General features: G+C 48.4%; 1 protein-coding gene across 2 annotated transcripts; it reads right to left on the bottom strand.

The window, feature by feature from the left end:
• Positions 1 to 8431: 8431 nt before the first annotated feature.
• On the bottom strand, positions 8432 to 19130 carry SNX11 (sorting nexin 11). 2 transcript variants are annotated; one of them, XM_032429063.1, is made up of 8 exons: positions 18864 to 19130; positions 16471 to 16530; positions 15454 to 15508; positions 14934 to 15020; positions 14529 to 14629; positions 12513 to 12608; positions 12100 to 12312; positions 8432 to 11381 (listed from the first exon to the last, which is right to left on the bottom strand). In XM_032429063.1, the coding sequence occupies exons 3-8, from the start codon at positions 15493 to 15495 to the stop codon at positions 11108 to 11110; spliced, it is 813 nt and encodes a 270-aa protein (XP_032284954.1). In that variant the 5' UTR covers positions 15496 to 15508; positions 16471 to 16530; positions 18864 to 19130; the 3' UTR covers positions 8432 to 11107. The 2 variants fall into 2 exon arrangements, with proteins under 2 accessions (XP_032284954.1, XP_032284953.1); XM_032429062.1 differs by lacking the exon at positions 16471 to 16530.
• Positions 19131 to 25884: the final 6754 nt, after the last annotated feature.

Raw genomic sequence — 25884 nt, 5'->3', positions numbered from 1 at the left:
ACAGTATGTGATAGTGTCAAATTTCTTTTTGCAGTGATCTCAAAAAGGCCGGTTCTGGGCATTCCTGCCACCTCCAGACAAAGTAGAAAAGGAGAGCCAGAGAGAAAACAAGAACCCGGACAGAGGGGGGGACTTGCGATTATCTTCCAGGGCAGAATCATCTCTGGAATCCGAGCCTGCCTGCTTTCTGTTTGGCTTCTCAGACTTCCTTTGGCTGCCTTCTTGGTGGTTTTTCCTTATGTGCTGAATCTCTGAAATGAGACAGGGCTAGAAGCAAGTCCTTGGAGTCAGCACATTGGAGAGTTCCTTCCTGGCCCTCAGCTCACAACCACAATGTGTCTTGCATCATAAGTCCCAGGCAAAGGCCAAGGAAGTGCTTTGGGGAGGGCTTATGTGTACACAGCCCTGTTCCTCTTCCTGTGGTCTCACGTTATCTGTGTCTTAAAGAGGCAGCAAACATAGTGGTTAAGAACATAAATTCTGGAAGCAGACAGCCTGAGAATAAATCCCAGTTCCCCATTTACTAGGGGAGGAAGTTACTTGACATAGACACGCCTCATCTTCCTCACCTTAGAAAGGGTGTAGTCCATTTCACTGGGTCATTAGGAAGATTAAAGAGTCAACAGGTGTAACATACTTGGGACAATGCCTGCCACATAGTAACTGCTCAATAAGGGTTCGCTATTATTATGGCCAGTCGCTATGCAGAAATTTTGAAAAATGGGCAACTGCGCAGCTATAGAAATTTTCTCTCTGGAACTGCCTATTCAGAGCAGCCCTGGGTTGGCAGTAGCCTTCCTCAGCTCTGTAACAGCCGTCTTCTAGCCCTGCAGTAAGACACCCATTTCACATCACCAAAAGAGAGAAACTGGAGAGCAAACGGGGATGCTTCAGTGCATTCCAAGTTTCTTAAAAGATTTTTATGCCAGCCATTCATTTCCAGATTGTCTGACCCAGGAGCATAAAAAAAAAAGGAAGCTTTTTGTGTATGTGATGGATAAGGAGGTAAGAAAAGGGGACAAGTGAGGTTGGGGAGGGAAAAAAATGAGATAAAAGGCAATACAGAACTGTTGGTAACGGGCCCTCCACTTTACACAGGGTGCTAAAGGAGACTGAACCACTAGGTGGCAGCAGATGAGCAGATGAACCAAAAACAACCAATTGCCTCCCCTTTTAGGAGCCTTTGCACCAATCCCAACCTACAGGTAAGCACAAGGGCATTGTTCTAAAGTGGTTAACAGAGGAACCAAACTGACCCCCCCCCCCCCAGAGTGGTCCCTCCCTTAAAGAACCCCCAGGGACCCAAGGCTGGAAGGCTGGTGGCTAAGAGAGGAGAAAGGCATTGTGCCATTGCTCTGGGACTGAGAGACACCGGAAAAGGGGACACCAGAAGAGGAAGAGACGGTATCTGGGACAGGGTCAGAAGGGGGATGAAAAAGGAGCAAGGTCAAGGTAACTTCACTCTCTGCACAGTTCAGGGATCTCTCAGTATCATGGTCATTGGCTTCCAGCATTTAAAACAGCATTTAAAACAAAATCCCCTTAGTGCAATAGTCCCTTCTATACCTCTAGGCTTGTGTATACCCATACCACTCACCATTCTGTGGAGGTCTCTGGTGACTGCAAGCTAGCCACCACTCCGACCTCTGACCCTGCCAGCTGGAAAGCCCAGCAGGAAGAGAAATCAGATTATTGGCCCTAAAAGATATAAAATGGACTAATCCGGAATTCGGTCCATCACCATGGGGCGATCTTTGACCTTGTTTCAGGCAGAAAAAGATAAGAGCAAGTCTGAGGGGTTGATAAGACTATCTCCAGGCTGTAGGGCATTCTCTGAGGAGAACGTTCCACAGGAGAGCTTTGGGAAGCACTGGGTTCCTAAGGCCTGAAGAGAAACCTCACCCAGCAAAACTGCTCCCCATTCAGTTCAACAGCCACTATTTTAACCAACAGCTTCAGAAAGCAACTGGCTAATCAGGTTACCACTTCTCTGTTTGACCCCACTAACCAAATCCCCACTTTAGCGCCTGTGACTAAGATAACCAGGGCATTAGACCACGTAACTAACCACATGGTATGTAGGATGGCTTCTTAATAGCCACTAATTGCTCTGGCATGTGAAATAGGAGAGGGAGGCTTTTTTTCCTTCCCTGATTTTATGTAAAGGAAGGAAAATAAGAAAGGTAAGATCCTAAATTTAAGATGCAAATGTATAGGGACGCCTGGCTGGCTCAGTCAGTTAAAGGTCCGACATGATTTCGGCTCGGGTCGTGATCTCAGGGTCATGAGCTCTCTGCTCAGCGGAGAGTCTGCTTGAGATTCTTTCCCCCACTCTTCTCCCTCTCCCTCTGCCCCTCCACCTGTGCTCCCCCGCCCCTTCCCCCCGGCTCATGCTATCTCTCTAAAATAAAGAAACAGGGCGCCTGGGTGGCTCAGTTGGTTAAGCAACTGCCTTCGGCTCAGGTCATGATCCTGGAGTCCCGAGATCGAGTCCCGCATTGGGCTTCCTGCTCGGCGGGGAGTCTGCTTCTCCCTCTGACCCTCCCCACTCTCATTCTCTATCTCATTCTCTCTCTCTCAAATAAATAAATAAAATCTTTTAAAAAAATAAAATAATAAAATAAAATAAAGAAACAAAATCTTAGAAGAAGCAGGAGCCCCAAATGTATAAGGGCACGTGGCTGGTTCAGTTGGTGGAGCATGTGACTCTTGATCTTGGGGTTATGGGTTTGAGCCCCACATTAGGTATAGAGATGACTTAAAAAAGTAAAATCTTAAAAAAAAAAAAAAAGGCAGCCATTGTATATCTTCCTTTTACAGATAAATAAATAATAATTTACCAAGAACTCGCTGACATCCACCGCATAATCTGACCTAGGGCCCCGTACGGTTGGGCCTGCATTGTCCAAGCTGGTATCTGAGAATACTAAATACTCTGAAAGCAGTCTTTCAGCTCCATTTCACTATGTTTTCTCTGTCATCTGTATAGCAAAATAGCATACACATTGTTTTGCAACCATCTCAATATTAAATTTCCTCGTACTGTTATTATCTCTTAGAAATCTGTATTTAATTCAAAACCAACTGCACTTCTTCCTCTGGCGAATAAAAACGGGAAAAAGAAGGGAATTCCTACTGCGTCTCCTTCCCGAAACCCAGACAGTTTGATTCCATTTAAAATTCCAAGGGTGGAACCGACGAGATGCCCGCCCTCCCGTTCGAAACAGATACTTGATCTAAACATAGCGCATAAGGAACTGCCTAGATTTCAAGTTATCATTCCCTTCTTTTTTTAGCCCTTCAGTTTGCCCAGTTGCACCACCTCACGTGTCATCGGGTCTTTGCGAGTGGCAAAGCTGAGGATCTGAAAGGGGGTGACTTGGAGGAAAAAAAAAATCACACAAAATCTGCCGGGGAAGAGCGAATGCAATGAAGGACTCTGGAAATTCTCGGTCTGCTGCTTTGCTTACTGAACCACTCGAGTTGTGCCGCCGTTGGACACCTCCGATGACACATTTTCAAATTCTACACTCCATGCCCAGCACGTGGGTCACAGTAAAGCAGAGAGCCAGACAATGCCATGATAATGGGGCGAGGGAGATTCACCCCTGCTTTTTTTTTTTTTTTAAAGATTTTATTTATTTGACACAGAGAGAAAGACACTGCAAGAGAGGGAACACAAGCAGGGGGAGTGGGAGAGGGAGAAGCAGGCTTCCCGCGGAGCAGGGAGCCCGATGCGGGGCTCAATGCGGGGCTCCATTCCAGGACCCTGGGATCATGACCTGAGCCGAAGGCAGACGCTTAACGACTGAGCCACCCAGGCGCCCCTCACCCCTGTCTTTAAAAACCCGTTGGAGAAAGGTGGAGTTGAGAGAAGCAAGAAAGAAAAAAAAAGAAACCAAAGTAGGATTTTTTGTGGTTGGTTTTTGGTTTTTTTTTTTTCTTTTTCATTTTAAGAACAAAACTCTCAGATGCCAAGGACAGGGGTACTTTCATCTTTGGCCCCAGAGCAGCCTTCCCCACAGGTTCTCCCCAGCCAAGAGTGGCTCGGAAGGGTAAATCTTACGTGGCATTGATTTGCTAATTCCCGGAGCACCAGCGAAATCTGTGGAGCTGACTTTAGAAAAAGGAGCGGTCTACACAGAGGATTATCCCTGCTACACAGCCCAGTGACTCAGACTCATTTACTAGTTTGTGGATTACCATAGTCCCTTGCTCCTCCCCCTTCCCCCCTGCCCAGCTATTGCCTTTCCCTGTAGAATTTAGAGATTGGGTAGGGAGTTTCAAACTCGCAACCAAAAAGAGATTTTTTTCTTCACAGGATTCAAATTGTTCTCCCTATTTCCCTATCAAAAACTAACTGTTCAGAAAACATGGCTGTTTTCTGTGGGGGGGTTTGTTGTTATTAGAATGAATCGATGACCATTCTTTTGCAACTCTTTAGGATTCAATTAATGATACATTTTAAGATGCAGCCCATTTTGTACAAAAATCTTTTATAAATGTAACGCCTCCCCCCGCAAAAAAAACCCTATTGTATTAGAGGAAACTGAAGTAGAATCAGTAGGGCGACCGTATAATTTATTTTCCAGAGACACTTTGAGACTGAAAGGGGGAGTTATTGCTAATTGACGCCAAGATCACAGGTGTAAACCAGGATCAGAGGTCACCCTAAAAATCAGGCAAAACGGGTTGTCCAGTCACATGGGGAGCGGGCGGTAGATAGATGACGGGGCTCTCCTGGTACGACGCTGGGCAACGTGCCTTCTAATGAAGTCCTCCCCTGCCCGCCTGGTTCCTAGGCAAACCCTGCCAACGAGGCTTTCTTTTCCTGATGCCCAGGCTGTCCTGAGAGGCCCGGTATCTTTGGCATCAAGCGGCTGGTGGGGCTGGCCGGCTGTCAGTAGCTATGTGTGTTCAGTTCCCTCGTGGGGCCCCATCACAGCCCGCCACCTGGCAGGGTGCCACGGAGGGAAGCATGTTTGGAGCACGGGGCAACAGTATGCCACTTCTTGCCTCCTGTGACGGGAGTGAGTTCCAAGAGGCTTCTAGTGCTGGTCCTCAAAGAGGGCAGGCATCTGGTTCTACTGCAGACGCTCTCAACCTGATGGTGAGCAGCTGGTCCTTTTATTCCCCCTCATCAGATCAGGGAACAGAAAACAGGCTACAAACACGCCCCTTTACCCACGGTCAGCCGCCCCGGCATTGCTCTGCCTTGAATGCCCCAGGCGGCACCTGCACCCCGCCCACACGCACCGGACGCCTGCCACGGGCCCGGATGCAGGGCTGACTTTGCGCCTGCTCGGCCTGCCACTGGCAGAGCCCGCCTCGGGGCGAGCGCCCGGCTTCTGGAGATTTTAGATCATTTCTTCTGACATCTCGAAGGCAGTGCAGGGGAAAGTGGGGGGGGGGGGGGTGCAGAACTTGGAGCTTATTACTTCACCTGTTAGTGCAAGCTCTCTCAACCTGGCACTCCTGGGGCCTGACATTTGGGGCCAGATAACTTTATGTTGTTGGGGACATTGTGGAATGTTCAGCAACACCCCTGTTCTCTACCTACTAGATGCCGGTAGCACTCCCCCCACTCTCCCTCCCCCCACCCCGTGCTGACCACCAAAGCTGTCTCCAGGCATTGCCAAGTGTCCCCTGGGAACAAAATCACCCCTGGTTGAACACCAATGTCTCGGGTCATTTGTTTGCTTAGGGCCAAGCACGGAGAAACTGCCCTACCTTCTAGAAGTCTGTGCTTTAGCCACTGGATTATAGCACTAGAGAGGAGCATACTGCTAGGTTGGGAAGACCCAGAGTAGAAAGGCCATGGATTCCTCAGGGTTTAACACCCAGCAAACCAACTGCCACGCTCCACAAGCACCTTAGAGAATCGTGGGCCTGCACAGCTGCAGATTTGCGCTACAAAAAGAGATGTTTTCAAATGAATAAGCCCAGAATTGCCGGTTTAGAGAGCTGTAGGCCAGCGAGTCCCTCACGTCTAGAGCTCTGTGGTTGCGATCCTTGTTTCCCTTTTCTGTAGCAGAAATCTAAAAGGGGAGCCCTGAAACTCTTGATCAGGACTGAGTGAAATGCCGTGTTCTGCTTCAGAGCGGGAGACCAGGGTCGTCGACCCACGGAGAGGGCAGCAGCTGCCCCCGATGGGGGGCTCTGGTGCCCCGCGCCTGGCAGGCACTGGGTCGGGCTGGTGCGGGGCTGACTGCAGCCGTCACGCAGGACAGATGTCACCTCCCGGCAGCTACGGCCTGCCATCCTTCCTGCTCCTCCACGTTAGTTTTGAAGGGGAAGTTTTCTTATGCAAAGTAACTCCTAGGAGCTCTATCAAGAACCAAAAAAGTAAAACCCAGCCAAAACCCACTGCCTTCTCAGGAGGCCAAGATAGGACGATGGGTCCATTACCTTTGTTGGTTTTGCCTGCACGGGCCAGACAGCAAGGCCATTGCTGGCCCTGGTGCCAGCCAGAGCCCTGACGACGCTGCCTCCCATGGGCCCCGAATCCGAGGCACCTGGAAGGGTTATTAGCAGGATTGGAACTCATCCCTCTGCTGGGACTAGATCATAATTACAGTAATTTTCTAACAGAGCTGGGCAGTAGGACTGTTTAATCAGCATCCGACTCCCTTGTGCTCCCAGGCCTCATCACTCAAGGAGAGGAGTGGGATGGCTCTTAAAGAGACAGTGCCCGCCTTTCAGCGCTTCGAACAGATGTGCCCTAATTGGTAGAATATATCTAAGTCTCCTAGCGTATAGCAGGCAGGTTGCATTGCCTCCAACAAACCGCCTCGGGCTCTCCCTATTCTGGGCCTTCTGCTCAAGGGACTTGGGTCAAGCTGCTGGTGGGCCTGGCTTCCCACACCAACGTAGCCACCAGGGGAAGTACAGACCCAGGGCTAGAGCACTTACGGAAAGATCTAAACTAGCTGGCCCCTTCAAAATGGATGGTAGAAGGAAGAGGTGCTTGGCTGAAGGATGGAGGGAGGGACGTACAGCCACAGATAAGAAATTCTGGCTGGGGGCTTCCCATAATCCAAAGATTACAGAAGCATCTCATGTTCCTGTCCTTCGATTGGGCGGGGGGGGGACCCTTAAAGACTTCCGGGCAGTCTCTGAATTCTCACACTCTAGCTTTCCCATCTCTCCCTACGTATTTTTCTTGCCCCTTTCACTGCTGAGTAAGTCTCCTTTGCCTCCTTTGCTGGTGGAAGTGGGCCAGGCCTTCCCTGAATGGACGGGAAGTAAAATTATTCACTTTGCTCATTTACTCAGGAGCAGTCTATCTCCTAAAAAGCATGGCTGTTACCCTTTTGAGCATAAACTATCCATGTTTTTTATTATATCTTGAGATTTGAGGTTCCAGCTTTCAACTCCAAATCTAGCCATTTCTAAGGCGGAACTGGTTCTTACCAAGAAGTTATTTCTCTAATAACATGCTAGGACTGGCCCCTGCTGACCTGTTGGTAAGTCAAGTGCATATTTGGTCTTTACAGCAGTTCCTGCAAGAGTTCTGTAGAGCAGGGAGTAAATGAGAAAAGGTGAATTGGGAGGCTCCCAAAGTGGGCTGAGGAAACCCTCAGGAAGGAAGGGATAGTGGTAAGGAGTATGGGAAGGGGGATGCTTCTCCACAATTCAAAGAAAGGTTACTTTGAGCCAGGTGACATGCCCTCTACAGAGCTGAGTCCCTGATGGCAGAGGGCTGCCCAGGAGGCTTGGCTTAGGATCCGTGCCCAGGCGGGCCTGAGGAAGTCACCATCCTGCACCTCGCTGCTTATCTGCTGGGCTTTAGCTGCGTCTCAGCTGGCAGCCTCCGCATAAATCAGCAGATGCCGCTCTAGTCCCTGACTGGATGGTCCTGTGGCCTCCGGGAGGCAGGCCAGGCGCTGGTCTGTTTCCATCTCTACCTTCAACCCCACTTCACGTCCTCCTGGCCCACTGTCTTCCCCACACCTCAGGTGGGAAGAATATCCAGCAAGAGCTGAGGCATAGAAACAAATTCACAAACATGGACCTAACTTAAAGTCCGATCAGACTGTGAAAGAGTCATGATTGCCTCCCAAACTCAGCTGCCGGAGAGGTGTCTAAGACGTGGTGGTGTGCATCTAAGGAAGGAGCAGTCCGAAAACAGGACTGCAGAAGAGCTCGGATTTCTGAGAACTACTCTGAAAAGCTACAAGAGGGGAATTGTTTTTTTTTTCCTTGAGTAGTAGTGGGTGTATTTTAGTTTAAAAAAAAAAAATGGGGGGAGGAAACAAACAAAAACCTCATCTTACAGAGCTGGGGAGGTAACTCACATAAATATATTCTCCCACCATCTAAAAATATGCTTTGTAGGGGCGCCTGGCTGGCTCAGTTGGTAGAGCACGTGACTCTTGATCTTGGGGTTGTGAGTTCGAGTTCCATGTCAGGGGTAGAGTTTACTTGAAAAATAAACAAATACATACATTTTAAATGAATCAAAACATGCTTTTTAAAAACCATGCTCAGCTCAGCTTAGTTTCCTCAGCTAAAAGATGGGTGTAGTACTGGACTTGCACTCCTCACTGGCCACTGAGGTCAAGTAAAGTGAAGCAAACAAAGGAGACTTATCTTCAAACAAGACCTACCTCCCCCTACACACACGCACCCTTCCACCAAACAACATGAAACCCATGAGCAGGGGATCACTTATCCTGGGTAAGAAGAGACAATCAGACTTGGGCCACAAGTAGCCACCTGAAGTAGCGGTCAGGTGGTGACTCAATCAGGCACAGAACCCAGCTGGAACCTAAATCCTAACACAAAATACTTTTGTTCTACAAAAGCTGAGTGCAGCTCAGCCAGCCACTCCCTCTACAGAGGTGGTCGGCCATGGCGGCCAGCCCTTAGCACACACAGGGACAGAGCAAAACGTGAGCGGCCAACTGCCTGGATGGGGAGAATTCAGCTTTGCTGTTTTCCCTGGAAACCAGGCCCGTGTTAGGAAAACTCTTCCCTTCTTAGGACATCTCCTCCCATGGCGCACACTCTCAACTGTGCACAAGCCGGTGAGGGGGTGGTGTCTGGCCTTGGAGTAACTGAGCTGCTATTGTATGCACTGCTGGTAATGGATCATTAAAAAAGCCAGGAGTCAGAAAAACCGCATCCGTGTCTTTGAATGGCTCCCGCTGTCCCAGCAGCCTACCCTGCTGGCAGAACTAGCTGCTGAGCCCCAACTCCAGGAAGAAAAGGAGCGAACAGAAGAAGGCCAACCCGGCTTGCTGTTTTTTGGCTGAGTAGGGAATTGACACAGACCACCTCCGGCTCCTGTCTGGAAGTTTCGAGATCAGAGAGCTTCAGGCACAGCTGGGTTCACAGCTGCACCATTTGGAGCATTGGGCTCATTAATATTCATGAGTCATCCCCACCAATCGGCAGAGCGGATGCCATTAGCTCAGCATCTGTCGGGTTTTTGTGAGCGTTGTGGATGGAGTTTTTTTGTGGGTTTTTTTTCCCCCTTTTAAATGAACTTCTTTTGACATTTTGGATTTGCCTCTGTAGGTTTTCTCTCCTCGCCTTGCTCGGCTGCATCGTCTAAAGGAGAGGCCCAGGGGAGGCGGGCAGGGAAGAGGGAGGAGCCCCCGCCAGGGCTCCGCATCTGCCTGTTGACAAACTTTCCCTCCCAGCACCTGGGACCTCAGACCGGCTGCGAGGCCGCAAGCGGCAGCAGGTAAATTACACCTAACGAGGCTCGTGCCCGCGACGGTGCGGAGGGCCTGCAGCGGGAGCCGCGGACGGTGGCCCCTCCTCAGACCCCAGGCCGCTCGCCCCACGCGGGAGAGCCGCGCCCGGCCCTGCCCCCACGCTGGTAAATTCGTGATTTATGAAAGCAACTCCCGCCAGCGCTCGCACCCCCTCCTCGGCTACAGCTTGTTAGGCACAAATGGCAATAAGAGCCTTAAATACTTGGATTTTATTTCAGGCCAAAGCCCCTCGACTCCGATCGCAAGGCCAGGACAGGCCCACGGCAGAGGCGGGGAGGGAAAGAGCCCACAGCCGGGGCGGGGGGGCGCGAGAGAGGGAGAGCCACCCGCCGTCGGAGTGCAGAGGCGCAGAGAGCAGGCAGAGCGGCCGCCGGCTGGGGCTCTCGGTGGAGAGGAATGAGGGCAGCGGGAGGGCAGAATGCCTCATTGTCTGAAGGCGTGTCGTTGCTCATCTCCATCCCCAGAGCCCTCTCTCCAGGCACAAAGCCCTTGAGCCCCATTGGACTGAACATACGGCCTCCCTGCCACACAGCAGAGCGACACTGTGGGAGCTGAAGCCCTGGGGGCAGGGGGCTGTTACTAAGGGAGAAGAGCAGGATTCAAAAAAGAAAGGAAGGAACCCAGGCCAACCCTGCAGAAAAGACCGCCAGGCCTGGGCTCTATAGCCAGAGGAGACGGTGACAGCCTGGACAGCCTTTTCTAAAACAAAGCCCCCCCGGGGGTGTTGCCTTTCCTCTGGCTTCCACCGGGTCTCGGGTCTCTCCCAGGGACCGCCGTGAACCACGTCCTGGGCCTCGGGCTCCTCACACCAGGCTGAGGGCTGGGGAGGGGCGGAACCCGCAGCCGTCAGTGGTATCCGGGAAGGAAAAGCAAGGAGGTGGGAGAACATTCACCACCCTGGCCACGAAAGGAGGGAGGCAAGAGGCCAGCCTCCCAGAAACAAAGTGCTCCAAGGGCTGCAGCAAAAACCCAGCCAGTGGGAATACAACTACACAAGCATTTCTGTTGGGTCAGTATTCAATAGGACAGCTTCAAAGTGGTCACTTGCAGGGCCCCCCAAAGCAGTCAACCTGAGGCAATGCTCCCGGGCCCATTAACAAACATCTAAAGAAACTCAGAGAGTAAATATACCCCATATTTCTGTGCAAAGCCAACAGCCCACGGGCCTTATGCCTTACAACTGTCCAGTGTTTAATCCTATGGAGGAAGCTTGAGGAGTTGTGGTGACCGACCTCTGTGCCACCAACCTGAGCAGAGGTGACCGTAAGACACTAAGTGGCCCAGCCTCCTCAACACCTACCCTGCGCCCCCTCCCACCCCAGCAAGGCTCCTTGCCGGAATCTTCTCTGCCTCAGAGCAGAACCCAGCGCTTGGACCAGAGCTCATTTTTCTAAAACCCTTTCTAACTGCCCAGGGTCCAAAGGCACAGCACGGTCCCCTCCCACGGCCCTCCTCACAGGCTGAGGAGCAGAGGTTTCCTCGTCAGGTCTTGCAAAATCACAGCATGATGGTGAGGGGGAGGGTGGTAGAGGGGGGCTTTCCAAGGAAGGAGCTTCACAGTCAACAACGGGAGCCCACACCTCGAAATGGTCCTTTTCTTCCCTGGGAGGTGGTGAGGGAGAGCTCCTCCTGCCCGATCTTGGAAGAAAGCAGCAACTGGAAAAGAATGGGAAAGGAACAAGAAGGGCATGAACAGAGAGATAAAAATCAATGGATAAGCCCAGTGAACAAACCAACAAAAGGCGGAATGGCCATGCAGATGGAATATCATTTGGCCACAAAAAGGAAGGAAGAGCTGATAGGCACGACAGTATGGATGAACCTTGAAAACATGCTGAGGGAAAGAAGCTCATCACACACGACCACGCATCATATGACTCCACTTGTGTGAAATGTCCAGAAGAGGCAAATCCATAGACGCAGAAAGATCAGTGATCACCGGGGGTTAGGAACTGGGGAAAATGGGGTGTCACTGCTGATGGGTACAAGGTTTCTTTGGGGGTGATAAAAATTGGGGTTCTAAGTTAAAAACTATTGAATTGTACATTTCAAGGGTGAATTTTATGGTATGTAAATTATATCTCAATAAAGTTGTTACTTTAAAATAGAGAGGGGAGAGAAATAAAGAACAAGCGAGACTTCTCTTCTTTTCCCCAGGTTTCAGCGGGAGAGCCGGCTACCCAGGTTCGGGCTCACCCAGACGCTCAGGCCCCGGCGCATGAGAGGAGAGAACCGTGCACAGGGAGGACGAGCCTCTTCTGAGAGCCTACAGCGCTGTGACGGTACTTCCTCTGTTAAGCGGACACCTCACTGGCCCAGGTGACAGTAATCCTAGCCCTCAGTGCCTCAAAAAAAAAGAGGGAGCTCCAGTTACCTCTTCGGCTGGTCTCCTTTAGCCAGGTGAGAGGAGCCCTGCCTTTCTTCCTGGACCCAGCCACAGTTTGACATAGCGTAGTGAAGAATGGCATCAGAAACGGTCATGGCGCTTCGGCCCTGGACACAGGCTTCTATCTCGGGCACCGAGAGCTGGCTTTGCAGGAAGAGGTGTAACTGGCTGTCTGAGAGGAGGACCACACTCTGCAGGACCCTGGGGCAAACACAGGGGTACAGCACAGACTCACCCTGAGCAGCTGCTCTCCCCAGCCCCCCCCCTACAAAGGGCTTCTGGCTTGAGCGGGCGCTGAAGGCATGTGGGTGCCTGTCTGTTCCAAGGGGCCATCCTGCCAGCACCTTCCCCCTCCCCGCCCGCACCCAGGAGGCAGGTGCTAGCCCACCCCATCTACTCACTTTTCCAGGAAGTGCTGCAGACCCTGTCGCCGCTTCTCGATGAACTCATCTGAGCTGCCAAAGAAGGTTGACTTCCCAGGAAGTTCAGGTACAGGCCTATGGGGTCACATAATGTAACACCCAAGATAAGTGCGACATTAAAGACAGTCATTCCACCCCCTGATCAAGGAAATCCCCTAAAAAGAGGCACAAATCAAAACAAATAGCTTTTAATAAGGTGGGGGGGGGCAGGGCTAATACTGACTGCAGGCCCCGTGTCAGCCACCGTGCTAAATGTTTTACAAACCTTATTTCATTTACTCCTCCCAAAAACCCTATGAAAAACCTATTGATGTCCCCATTTCAGGAGTAAGGAGATAGAATCAGAGAAGTTAAGTAAATTTCGCAGTGTCACACAGCTAGTAACCAGCAGAGCTGGTATCTGAACCATGTCTGTGACTTCAAAACTCTACTGCTGCTAAACTACATTGTTTACAAAACCCACTCCCGCCATCAGCTCTTATTTTAAAAATGGAGAAACTTGGACATGGAGGCATGAAGCATGCTGAGTCCCTGTGTGTAAATCAAGACTAGCTCCTCCAATCCAAGAAGGCCACATGCTTAGAATTTTTTTTTTTAAAGATTTTATTTATTTATTTATTTATTTATTTGGAGGGGGCGCGGGGGGGGGGGGGGGGGGGGGGGGGCCTAGGGAGAGGGAGAGAGAATCTCAAGCGGAGTCCGCACTGAGCCAACCTGGGGCTCAATCTCATGACCCTGAGAGCATGACCTGAATGGAAATCAGGAGTCGGATGCTTAACCCACTGAACCACCCAGGCACCCCTCACATGCTTTGAATTTTCTAAAAGTAGTTGAGTTGCAGCAAGGCATCCACAAACTCTTTCAATCTTCCTAGCTTCTATTATGAACATATTTTTTTAAAAAAACAACAGGCCAGGGGCGCCCGGGTGGCTCAGTTGGTTAAGTGTCTGACTCTTGATTTCAGCTTAGGTCATGATCTCAGGGTCCTGAGATTGAGCCCCGGCTCAGGCTCTGCACTGAGTGTGGAGCCTGCTTAAGATTCTCTCTCTCTCCCTCTCCTTCTGTCTCTCCCCAACTGTTCACGCTGCCTCTCTCTCTCTCTCTTACAAAAAAAAAAACAAACAGGCCAGGGTGCCTGGGTGGCTCAGTCCATTAAGCATCCAACTCTTATGTCAGCTGGGGTCATGGTCTCAGGGTTGTGAGATCAAGCCCCACATCCAGCTCTGAGTTGAGCATGAGGCCTGCTTGGAATTCTCTCTCTCTCCCCACCCCCCGCCCCTCCCCTCCAGCTCACACTCTCTAAAAAAGCAAAACAAAACAAACAAACAAACAAAAATAGGCCAGGCAAGAGAATGCAGGATCTGTCAGAAGTTCCAACTGGCTGTGAGGGCCTGACCCTTGATGGCGGCCTCATCAGTCCTACATGTTAACTAACTGGCTAGGTCACCCACAGGCCCCCTGTTCCCAGAGCATTCAGTGACTGTCTGCAACAGAATCACTGTTCTACATTGTCTCCAGTTTAGGACTTATTTGGAGTGGTGTAACTGAGGAGTGAACAATACTGCTTTTCCTAAGGCTTTCAGTCTGTTATGTCTCTGGGAAAAAGTCTCTGCATGAAAAAGAAAAAAAATTAACATGTTGTATTACATATCAAACGGACAGGAACACCACGGGTCACAAAGGTCCAGGTGCTAACAAGTTTCTGATCACGAGTGATACGCACATATAAAATGCTAGCAGTACATTTGTGTAGCCCTAGGTGAATATGCATCTAAAAAATGAAAAATATTTTTGATATTTGTATGACTTTGTTAAGTCAAAATACTACAGCTCTGTTTTTATTTTTTCCACTGACTTGAAAACATAATTTAAGAACACATTTCTCTCCTAAGTGCCTGACATGTTGCCAAGTTTTCTTTATTGTAAACTCTGGTTCTCATGTACGTGCCTAAAAAGCCAGTCTCAGACCCAAGAAAGAAGCAGAAGCAAACTCACACCAAACCAGCATTTCTCTGTAGCTGCTTCCTCAGCCACACAAACTCACGGTAGCGGCGACGCACACAGGACGTCTTGGCAGTAAAGGCCTTGCTGTTGGTCTACAGGAGGAATTACGTGAAAAAGAAAAAAAAAAAAAAAACCCAAGTAGAAAAAGACCAGGTTCACTCCCCCTCATCACGCTCACAGAGGATCCGAGCCACCAGGCCACAGTGCCGAGCCGGGGCTCCAGCTAGAGCCCGGGCCGGCAGGCAGTTCCCGCTGCGGTCCCGCAGGCCCCAAGCTCAGTCCTCTCCCGCCTCCTCTTCAGTCTCAGGACTGTCACATCCACAAACAGGTTCCGCCTCCGCACTAGCCCTGAGCCCCGGCGGGGGTTGACCCCAATATGAAGTCTGATGCACTTACGTGGAGAAATATCTTATAATCCACATAAGAATTCCAGGAGCCCTCATTCTGCACGCGGGGGTCCTGCACACGCACAGTGATCACCTCCTGGAGGTAAGAAAGGCTCCTTCAGCTCAGCCACAAGGTGAGGAAGCTCTGACATCACAGCTGCCAGACTCTTTCCGATCGGCACCGGCCTTCACTCATGCAGCCCTTCAATCCACCAAGTACTCACGGCCCGCCCACTGTGTGTCAGACACGGCTCTGAGGCACTGGGGGAGAACATGACCGCGAGACAAAAACCCTTGCCCTCGGGAATCAGACATCAGCTGCATCCCAACGAATGGAAAAGTTAGTCAAAATGGACCCTTATTTCCCAGGAATGGCTTTACTACGGATTTCCTTCTCCTGCCTTTATTCTGAGCTCATCAGAACCCCCGAGGTATTACTGTCATTAAAATACCATGGAGCAATGATTGGCGTCTTTCCCCAAATCCCGTCAAACTTTTACCCACCTGTTTCCTGAAGACCACACGCTTACCTCCTGCTCTTGGTTTTCCAACATCCTACACCAAAAGCCCATTGGAAGAAAACATCTGATGGGGGACAGAGGACAGGGGAACAATCATGGTTAGCATGCTTCTATTCTTATCACTCTTTATCAAGAAAAATTTTCATTGACTCCCCCTCGGGAAAACCCAGCCACCTTTTTTTTGTTGTTTTTGTGTAAAACTTAAGAGGAAGCAAAAAAATCCCCCTGTCTTAGCCCAGTGCCAAGCTAAAAAGCCCCGGGGGATTTGCCTCCCTTCGCAGACCACAGCCTGGACCCTTAACCAGGCCACCTCCAGCCAAAGCATGTTTGGGTCTATGCAGCGTTCACCTCAGGCAGCCGGAACAGGCAAGCTGGGTTGTCACACCTTTCTGCAGGAGCACGGCACGGGAAAGCAGCTGTCTTGTGGCCACACAACACGCCTCTGCAAGTGAGCCTGACAGCACCCCCTCCTGGCGGCTTAGAGACCACCAAGCCCCACAAACACCCATGCTCTGAAGTCTCTCTTTGTCTTGCTAACCAGTCGCCTACCCAGGGGTAAATCATAGAGCTGGAGAGCGCCGGGAGCACCTGAGTGGGTTGCCCGGTTGCGACCTTCCCTTACCTCATCTGTTCTCCGGAACCCAAGCCAACGGTTCCAATCATTTCCTCTCTCGACATGCTATCCGGTTTGTACCTCTGCCCAAGCACCCCACAGCTGCACGGGTCGGCTCGGGATGTTTTCCGCTCCTTTGTAAAGATTCATTAAAGCCTAAGCCCCTGATTTCCCCCAATGTAGCCGTTTACATGTGCAGCGACATCGCCCACTTCGACAAGGGGATCATGAAGCTTCTAGCACAGGGTTACTCCAGTCCAAAGGGGCCCATGATGTCACCTTCTGTTAAAATACAGCACTAATCTTGTTACTCCTAGAACCACTCAAACAGCATCCACCCTGGCGGCCGCCTCCACCCCCTTCTCCTCTCTTAAGAGCGGAACAATAAGGTTTAATTTCCCTTTCCAATTTACCTTGAAATGAAAACTGACTTCAGCCAATATGTACTGCCAACAAATGATCCAGGCTGGCTCCTGGGAAAACAAGACTATCTCGAAGCTCTCCCTCACCTCCCCCCATGCCCATTCACACACTCACTCATTTTTACAGTCCTACAATTAATTTTAAACACATTCTCTTATTAGTTCTGCCTTACCATTAGAACAGTGTGTAATGAGTTCCCTTCTATTTTATGTTTTGCTAACACAAGGCTAACGTTTCAAGAGAAGGGGAACTCATTTACACCAAAAAATTAGCGGAGCAAACAGCTTTCCCAATCCTTTCCAGTATACCGTTAGATCTCTCCACATAGCCACTGCACACAGAGACAAAACTGCATGGTGGATGACGGGACTGGGCTACACCGTTGAGCAAACCAGAGGTTTTATGACTGCGATGCCATCTTTGTACTTTTGCTGACAATCTGATTTTTCATCTGATGAAGGCACCTTCACAAAGGGGTCCTGAACTGAAAGGAAATTCCAATTCCTTAACAACCAATCTGTAACATCCCCGATGTAAGCAATCAAATGGCTGTGACCAAAAAGAACAGGCCGACTCGTGAACAATTAACCTCCTCAGATTAAAAAAAATTTTTTTTCTCTTCTCTTTTCAGGCATTTGGTAAATTGCCAGCACAGGAGCAGACAGTTAAATATTCTGACGTGTCTTTTCACAAAAGTAACGATGGGCAAGATGACAAGGAAATCAGAGTCATCCACACACTCAGTGGAGCTTACACATCTCCTGTGCCTTCAAAGGTTTGCCAAATTCAGGACCATAATTTAGTGACTAAGTGGCCATCATTCTCAGGTTCAAGAAGAGTGTGTCTAGGGCCCTGAACCACCTCCAAGCATAAGTTCCTCTCCTTTCCTTTGAGGCTAAAACCACTTAGAAAAAAATAGCTATAAACTGGCTTTAATAAACTGGCTTAAAAAAAAAAATCCTAGCACCCCCCCCCCAAGATGCTGTAAACTTAAATCTAAGTTTAAAGAGCACTAACAAAATTTCCATTGTAACTTTGCCTTAAAAACATTGGACACTGGAACAAATACAAAAACCTAGACTCCAAGTCATAATTTCTAGCAATTACCATTCTCCATCAGCTTCCTCCACATAAATGCCACTCCCCAGGAGGAAATGAAGCTCAGTTTTGCCGTGGAGGGGAAAAAGGAAGTTCCTAAAGTTAGCTCGTGATCTGGGAGATGGATCCCCGTCATTCAAATAAGGATAAGTCAGCAATCCTCTCAGCTATGTATATATGCATCTCACTCTGCACTAACTACATTTCCTGGGTCCTTTCAATCACATCTGAAGCTTCCTTTACTTTCTCCACCTATACCACCACCAATCTCTCTGGGAAGAACCCAGTTGTTTGCTTTTTACAAAGCAGATTCCTTGTAAGGTTTTCCTGTGTCCTAACAATTCAAGGTAGCAATTCAGGCTTTCGCACCACCATTTTCACTCCCATTTATTTATTTATTTATTTATTTATTTTTTTAATATTTTATTTATTCATTTGAGACACAGAGATACAGAGAGAGAGAAAGCATGAGCAGGGAGAGAGGCAGAGGGAGAGGGAGAAGCAGGCTCCTCACTGAGCCAGGAACCCGATGTGGGGCTCGATCCCAGGACCCTGGGATCATGACCTGAGCCGAAGGCAGACGCTTAACCATCTGAGCCACCCAGGCGCCCCTTTCACTCCCATTTAAACTACTTCAAAAAGACAGGTTGAAAAACAAATAGGGTGATAAAAGTGTATTGAGCCACCAAGACTCCTATCCCTTCTTACTCATTCTTGAGCCCTTGGAGACTGATGCCACTCAAAAAGCTCTCCTTCTTAAACACCCACAGGTGGTAGAGGATGCTCCCTTTTCTGACCAAGTTCTGTATGTTCCCAACCAAGTAGCTCCGCTCCATCCTTCTGTCCGTCTGTAACTTGCCACTCCTTACACTTGGGAGGTAAATTATAAAGGCGACCACAATCTAGCACAAGAGCCCGCCTCTGTCCCGAAAAATACCTGTCGTTACTCCTAGCCCTAGCCGTTTCGGTAAATGTTGCCAAACTCTGGTCACTCCACCTCCATTCTCCACGAACTAGGAGCAAAAGGGCCCCACGACCCTTCTTCTCCTTTGACTATTAAGCTTAGGGAGTGGAAAGGAAAGATGCTTTATACTTTAAAAACAAATGAAAAAGCCGGGTTTCCTTCCTTGGATCCGGAGCAAGCCCCCGCCTTCATCCCGGGAGGCGAGACAGCCTCTTCCCTAAGATGTCAAGCGAGATCCCCACGCACAAACGCCACTCCTGACGCTCAAGCCTCGCTTGAGAGCAGCACCCACTCCCCGCGGTCCCGCCCACGACCCCTCACCTGAGAGCAGCACCCACTCCCCACAGCGACACCGCCAGCGCCGCACCATATAGCCTGAATCTCGGCTTCTCCTTCCGGGTGAGTGGCCGGTGCCCCGGTGCACGACGGGAGAAGGCTCCCGGCCACGCCAATGCCCGGGGCCCAGGACGCCCCGCCCCTGCAGGCCCGAGCTCTTAGTGGAGATCCCGGCTCCCGAGACGCTGCGTTTGGCCCCGCCCAGGCCCTGGCCTGGAGTCGGGATCCCCTAAGACTCACTTGGGACACTGGAGGGTGGACGCGGGAGAGGAGCCGAGAATGGGCTCTGACGGCCAATCCGAAGCCGTGTCCCGCCCATCGTTGTCAGGACCAGCCAATCAGGCCCAGGGAGGGTTATTAAAGGTCCAAAGGAGGGTCTCCGAGGCCGAGAGGTGTCAGGAGGCTGTCTCCGGTATTTGTCTGGCCGAGGGCCATCCGGAATGTGGGAGGATCGGGGAAGAAGACGCCCACGTTCCTAGAGATTCGCAAAGTGCCGAGAGCTTCCCCATTTGAACCCCGTGGGTTGCAGTTCCCTCGCGGAGCTATCGAAGGCGTCCCAACTCACGTTCGTAAAACCACAGATTGTCACAGCGAAAACCGAACTGCGATGGCCCAACAAACACCGGATTCACTCGGGGAAACAAGTCCAAAGAAGGATCGTGCAGCTAGTTAGGGAAAAGAAAATACGTTGAATATGATGTTTTTATGTTGTTGAAACGTCTTTTACAACCTGTTAAAAGATCATTGTTGCAAAGATATTATCAAGGAAAAAGTCAGGGTCACAAAACACAAGCTCTGGGGTTAGGTGGCCTGACTACAATACCCAGCACTGCACTGGGCCGTGGGGCTTTAAACTGATCTTAAAGCTTTGTAAATCTTAGTCTCCTCATCTGTAGAATGGAGAATATTGTACAATCTCAAAGCAGAGTTTCTCAAACCTTTTAGTCTCAGGATCCCTTTACATTTTTTTTTTTTTTAAAGTAAATTATACACCCAACCTGGGGCTGGAACTCCACCCCAAGATCAAGAGTCGCATGCCCTAAGGATTCAACCAGCCAGGCGCCCCCACATTCTTAAAAATTAAGAGTGTTTGTTTAGGGGCGCCCGGGGGGGTCTGTCCATTAAGCGTCTGCCTTTGGCTCAGGTCATGGCTCAGGTCATGATCTCAGGTCTTGGGATTGAGTCGCAAATCGGGCTACCCGCTCAGCGGGGAGTCTGCTTCTCCCTCTCCTTCTGTCCTTCTCCAACCCTCCAGCTCAATGCGCGCGCTCTCTCTCTCTTTCTCAAAAAAAGAAAAACAGAGAGAGACTGTTTATGTGGGATATTCACCAAATTAAAAATTAAAATTGAGAAATTAAAAAGCATGTATTAATTCACCTAAATTAATAATAAATCAATACATTTTAATATATTTTATGAAATATAACTGCACCTTCCCCCCCCCCCCAAATTAGTAGAGTGGCGATGCACTACAATTTTGCAAATCTCTTTAATGTCTGGCTTAATAGAAGACAGCTGGATTCTCATATTTGCCTCCCCATTCTCTCTGGTTTGCTATGTTATTTTGGTCTAGGAAATGAAGAAAATCCGGTCTCACAGATACATAGTTAGAAAAGGAAGGGGTATTTTTAGCCAATAATTGTGGATACTTTAAGATACTAGCAAAACTCAACAAATGGTAATTTTTTTTTTTTTTTTTTTTGAGAGAGAGAGAGGCAGAGAGGGAATCCCAAGCAGGCTCCACACCCAGCACGAGCCCAAGGAGGGGTTCCATCTCACAACCCTGAGATCATGACCTGAGCGGAAATCAAGACTCAGACGCTTAAGGACTGAGCCACCCAGGCGCCCCAATTTCTTAAAGATTAGCAGCCTAGGCACCTCAGTCCATTAAGCGTCTGACTTTGGCTCAGGTCATGATCTCAGGGCCCTCGGATTGATCCCTGAATGGGCTCCCAGCTGAATGAGTAGTCGGCTTCTCCCTCTCCCACTGCCCCGCCCCCTCCCCCTGCTCATGCGCATGCTTGGGCTCTCTCTTAAATCAATCAATCAATCAATCTAAAAAAAAAAAAGATTACTTGCAATAGGGAATCCGAAACCACTTGGAAAATATTGGTTTACTGAATTATGCGGATCTTCCAAATATTGATGAATTTCACTACTCAACATAAAAAAAATCACATTTATTATAATCATCATTGATCTCAACAGGAAAATCCTGGGAAGCTGTCAAGCTCATTTTGGTGGATACCACCTTTTCCAAAATTGCAATATTTTTCTTGAAAGCTCAAATTTTGGGGTGCCTGGGTGGCTCAGCCGGTTAGGTGTCTGACTTTGGGTCATGATCTCAGGCCCCTGAGTTGGAGCCCCAAGTCTGGCTCCCTGCTTAGTGGGGAGGCTTCTTCTCCCTCTCCCTCGGCCCCTACCCCCTACCTGTTCTCTCTGGCTCTCTCTGTCACTCTCAAATAAAGAAAGAATCCTTAAAAAAAGAAAAAGCTCAAATTTTATCATTGACAAAATACTTGTAAGCCATTTTTCCTTGAAGTGTCAGGCTCCTTCCATTCAAATAGTCAAGTCTGAATAACCACAGTTTCCCTGTCATTCTTTCAAACAAAAATGGTGTTCTAAAGCCCACAGCCATACCATCTTGAACACCCCTGATCTCAGAAACTAAGCAGGGTCAGCCCTGGTTAATACTTAGATGGGAAAAATGGTGTTCTATGAAAAAATGCAGCCAGTTCAGCTCACACATCTCTATCACACAACTATATACGTCAGTAAGCAGCAGAAGTGTTTTATGTACCTCTCCTATTTCATTACACAGAACATTTAAAAGATGTATACTCCAGAAGAGAGATTTCACAAAATTAATAATTTGTACTGCTTCATAAAGGATAGTCTTAAGTGGGAGTGGCTTTCTTTTTTTAAGATTTTATTTTTTTTAGACTTTGTTTTTTTTAAAGATTTTATTTGTTTGACAGAGAGAGAGAGAGAGACAGCAAGACAGGGAACACAAGCAGGGGGAGTGGGAGAGGGAGAAGCAGGCTTCCGGCGGAGCAGGGAGCCCGATGCGGGGCTCAATCCCAGGACCCTGGGATCATGACCTGAGCTGAAGGCAGATGCTTAATGACTGAGCCACCCAGGTGCCCCTTAAAGATTTTATTTTTAAGTAATCTTTACACCCAGTGTGGACCTCGAACTCACAACCCTGAAATCGAGTCACATGCTCTACTGACTGAGCCTACCAGGCACCCTGAAGTGACTTCTTAATTCTTTTATTGCATAGGCATGGCAGGGAAGAATAGGATGACTCTAGCACCAGCTGGTGCTGTGCTGCCCTGATTGACACTAAGGTGCCAGCAATTTCACCCACCGTCGCCTTTGCACCATCAGTGAAAATATAAACACAGTGAAAAAGAGCAAATCATGTCTTAATATTATCATGAAAATAGTTTCAACCTTACAGACTCCCTGAAACTCTCTCAGGCACTCCCAGGGTCTGTGGACTACATGTGGAGAACCAAAGAATATATCTGCAAGTATTCATTAGACAAATATTCATTGAGCCCTTTCTATGGACACTGTTTTACACAGTATGAATAAAGTGAGCCCAACAGGAAAATACCCTGACCTCTTGGAGCTTATATTATAAGTAGTATAAGGGCTTAGCATCATTGCCTCACATATTACTCAAAAAAAAATTTTTTTTTGAGAGAGAGAGAGTGAGAGTGCGTGCACACACCAAGCTGGGGGAGGAGGGCAGAGGGAGAGAGAGAATCTCAAGCAGGCTCCACGCTCAGCACAGAGCCAGATGTGGGGCTTGATCTCAGAACCCTGAGATCATAACCTGAGCAAAAATCAAGAGTTGGATGCTTAACTGACTGAGCCACCTAGGCACCACCTCAATAAATGTTTTTAAATAAATTTATTGAACAGTTTGAATGTAATATAGGTTTCTCACTCAGTGCCATATCTTGATCTTATTTTTCCAACGATAATTTCTAACACGTGATAGTGGGGCCAATCTTTATCACACCTGAAATTCTAGTGCCCCTCCAGGCAGTTATCATTTTGCATGAGAAAATCAATCAATGTCAGGGCTATAGGTACATGATTTGAGAAGTGTAGGTTTTAATTAGAGTCCAGTAACTACCAGGAAGTCACGTGAGAATCAAACTGACCAGGGGAGGTAAGACAGATAGCTCTTAAGTATATTTGCCTCTTAAAAGAGAGTACTTATTAATGCCAAATGAATAAATCTTTAACAATAGAATGTCAAGTAGTAGTGAAAATGAAAGAATCTCACACCCATTAGGAGATGACTACTGTCAAAGAAACAAAACAACAAGTATTTGCAGGGGTGTGGAGAAATTGGAACCCTTGTGCGCTCTTGGAGGGAATGTAAAATAGTACAGCCACTAGGGAATACAGTTTGGCAATTCCTCAAAAAATTAAAAATGGAACTAACATATGATCGAGCAATTCCACATCTGGAGCTGAAGAAGTGTTAAACAAACAAAAAATGGATCCAAAATGGAGTCACCTGTTCTAAGCCTATGTCAGTAAACCAAGACTTAAAATCTAACCTAATTGCTGTTTCAGCCCCTCCCAGAATGTAATCTTAACTGGTCAGTCTAGTGAGGTAACCTTGTCAGCACCAGTGAGGTAATCTGCCTGAAAGACCCCTTCCATCTCCCAAAGAAAGATAAGATAATCCAATTGTTCCCATCCCTGCCCCCATTTCTCTATAAAAGCCTTCCGTTCGGGGGCACCTAGCTGGCTCAGTCAGTAGAGCATGCAACCCTTGATTTCAAGCCCCATGTTGGGCATAGAGATTACTTTAAAAAAAAGTCTCCCATTTTGTATGCTCTTCAGAGCTCCTTTCTATTTGCTACATGGGATGCTGCCCATCTATTGAATAGAGCTAATTTAATCTTTAATTTCACTTAGTTGAATTTTTGTCTTTTAACACCCAGAACTGAAAGCAGTGTCTCAAAAAGATATCCATACACCCATGTTCAGAGCAGCATTATTTACAATATCTAAAATGTGGACGCAACCCAAAGGTCCAACAGTGGATAAATGGATAAGCAAAATGCGATGTATTGGGGCGCCTGGGTGGCTCAGTCGGTTAAGCGTCTGCCTTCGGCTCAGGTCCTGATCCCAGAGTCCTGGGATCGAGCCCCGCATCGGGCTCCCTGCCCGGCAGGAAGCCTGCTTTTCCCTCTCCTGCTCCCCCTGCTTGTGTTCCCTCTCTTGCTGTCTCTCTCTCTCTGTCAATCTTTAAAAAAAAAAAAAAAGCAATGTATACATACAATGGGATATTCTTCAGCCTCAAAAAAAAAAAAAAAAAAGGAAATTCTGACACATGCTACAACGCATGAACCTTGAGAACATCACACTACATGAAATAAGCCAGTCACAAAAAGACAAGTACTATGTGATTCCACTTAAATGAGATTCTTAGTGTAGTCCCAATCTTAGAAAGTACAATGATGGCTGCCAGAGGCAAGGGGGAGGAGGAATGGGGAATTTTTGTTTAATGGGTATGGAGTTTCAGTTTTACAAGATGAAAAGAGTTCTGGAGATGGATGATTGTGATGGTTGCACAACACGAGTGTATTTATTTATTTATTTTTTTTTAATATTTTATTTATTTATTCATAAGAGTCAGAGAGAGAGAGGCAGAGGCAGAGGGAGAAGCAGGCTCCCCGCCTAGCAGGGAGCCCGATGCGGGACTCGATCCCAGGATCCTGGGATCATGACCTGAGCCGAAGGCAGTCGCTCAACCATCTGAGCCACCCAGGCGCCCCACGAGTGCATTTAATACCACTGAATTGGACACTTAAAAATGGTTCACATAGGGGCGCCTGGGTAGCTCAGTTGTTAAGCGTCTGCCTTCGGCTCCTGGGATCGAGCCGCGCATCCGGCTCCCTGCTCCGCGGGAAGCCTGTTTCTGCCTCCCCCACTCCCCCTGCTTGTGTTCCCTCTCTCGCTCTCTCTCTCTGTCAAATAAATAAATAAAATCTTTTAAAAAAAATGGTTCAGATGGTAAATTTTTATCTTATGCATATTTTACCATCATTTTAAAAATTGGGGAAAAATGAAACACAGAACTTCAGACAGGAGGGAAGAAAATATTTCAAAAGTGCTGTACTTCCCCCCACTCCTTAAACACATGAGAAGCAGCTATCCGCTGTACCTAAAATAGCTACTGTCTGTGCCAGTGTATGGCATTCCCTTCATACATTACAGTCCATCCCACAGAAATGCTGCAAGTCAGGTCTTTTTTTTTTTTTTAAGATTTTATTTATTTATTTATTTATTTGACAGAGAGAGAGAGAGAGAAAGAGCGCACAAGCAGGGGGAATAGCAGAGGGAGAGGTAGAAGCAGACTCCCCGCGGAACAGGAAGCCTGGTGTGGGGCTCGATCCCAGGATCCCGGGATCATGACCTGAGCCAAAGGCAGATGTTTAACCCACTGAGCCACCCAGGCGCCCCTGCAGGTTAGGTCTTGAGCAATGTTTCCATGTTCCAGATTTTTATGTTGGCCGAGGCTCAGAGAGGTTAAGGAGCTTGTTCGAAGTTACACGGCAGACAAAAAGTAGAGACGGAACTGAATCCAGTTTAGCCTGATTCCAAGTCCTTGTTCTTTTTTGCAGCATCCAACTTCCTCTCTTCCCCACATTCCTTATGATTTTAGGAACTTCATGTGAGAGACATTATTTCCTGTGGGCATGAGCAGTGTGACTTCAAATGCTGTCTTGAGCAAGGTTATTATGACTGAGTTGCCATTACCCTTAGAAGGGAAAGAAACTCTGAGGCTCTGAATAATTTAAAATGCCGCCCATTCTTATGGGAAGAGAAAAGAACTGAACCCATTTGATCCTAAAAAGACTTTCAAAAAAGATATTGTTATGCAGAAACTTTAGGCTTGAGAGTTTGACCTTCATCCCTGACAGAGTTCCAGAATAGATTATTAACAAGAGAGCTCTGAGAAGATTGCAGA

This window comes from Phoca vitulina, unplaced genomic scaffold (assembly GCF_004348235.1).
Source record: "Phoca vitulina isolate PV1807 unplaced genomic scaffold, GSC_HSeal_1.0 scaffold40, whole genome shotgun sequence".
Lineage (NCBI taxonomy): Eukaryota > Metazoa > Chordata > Mammalia > Carnivora > Phocidae > Phoca > Phoca vitulina.
This window is presented reverse-complemented; position numbering and strand designations above follow the sequence as displayed.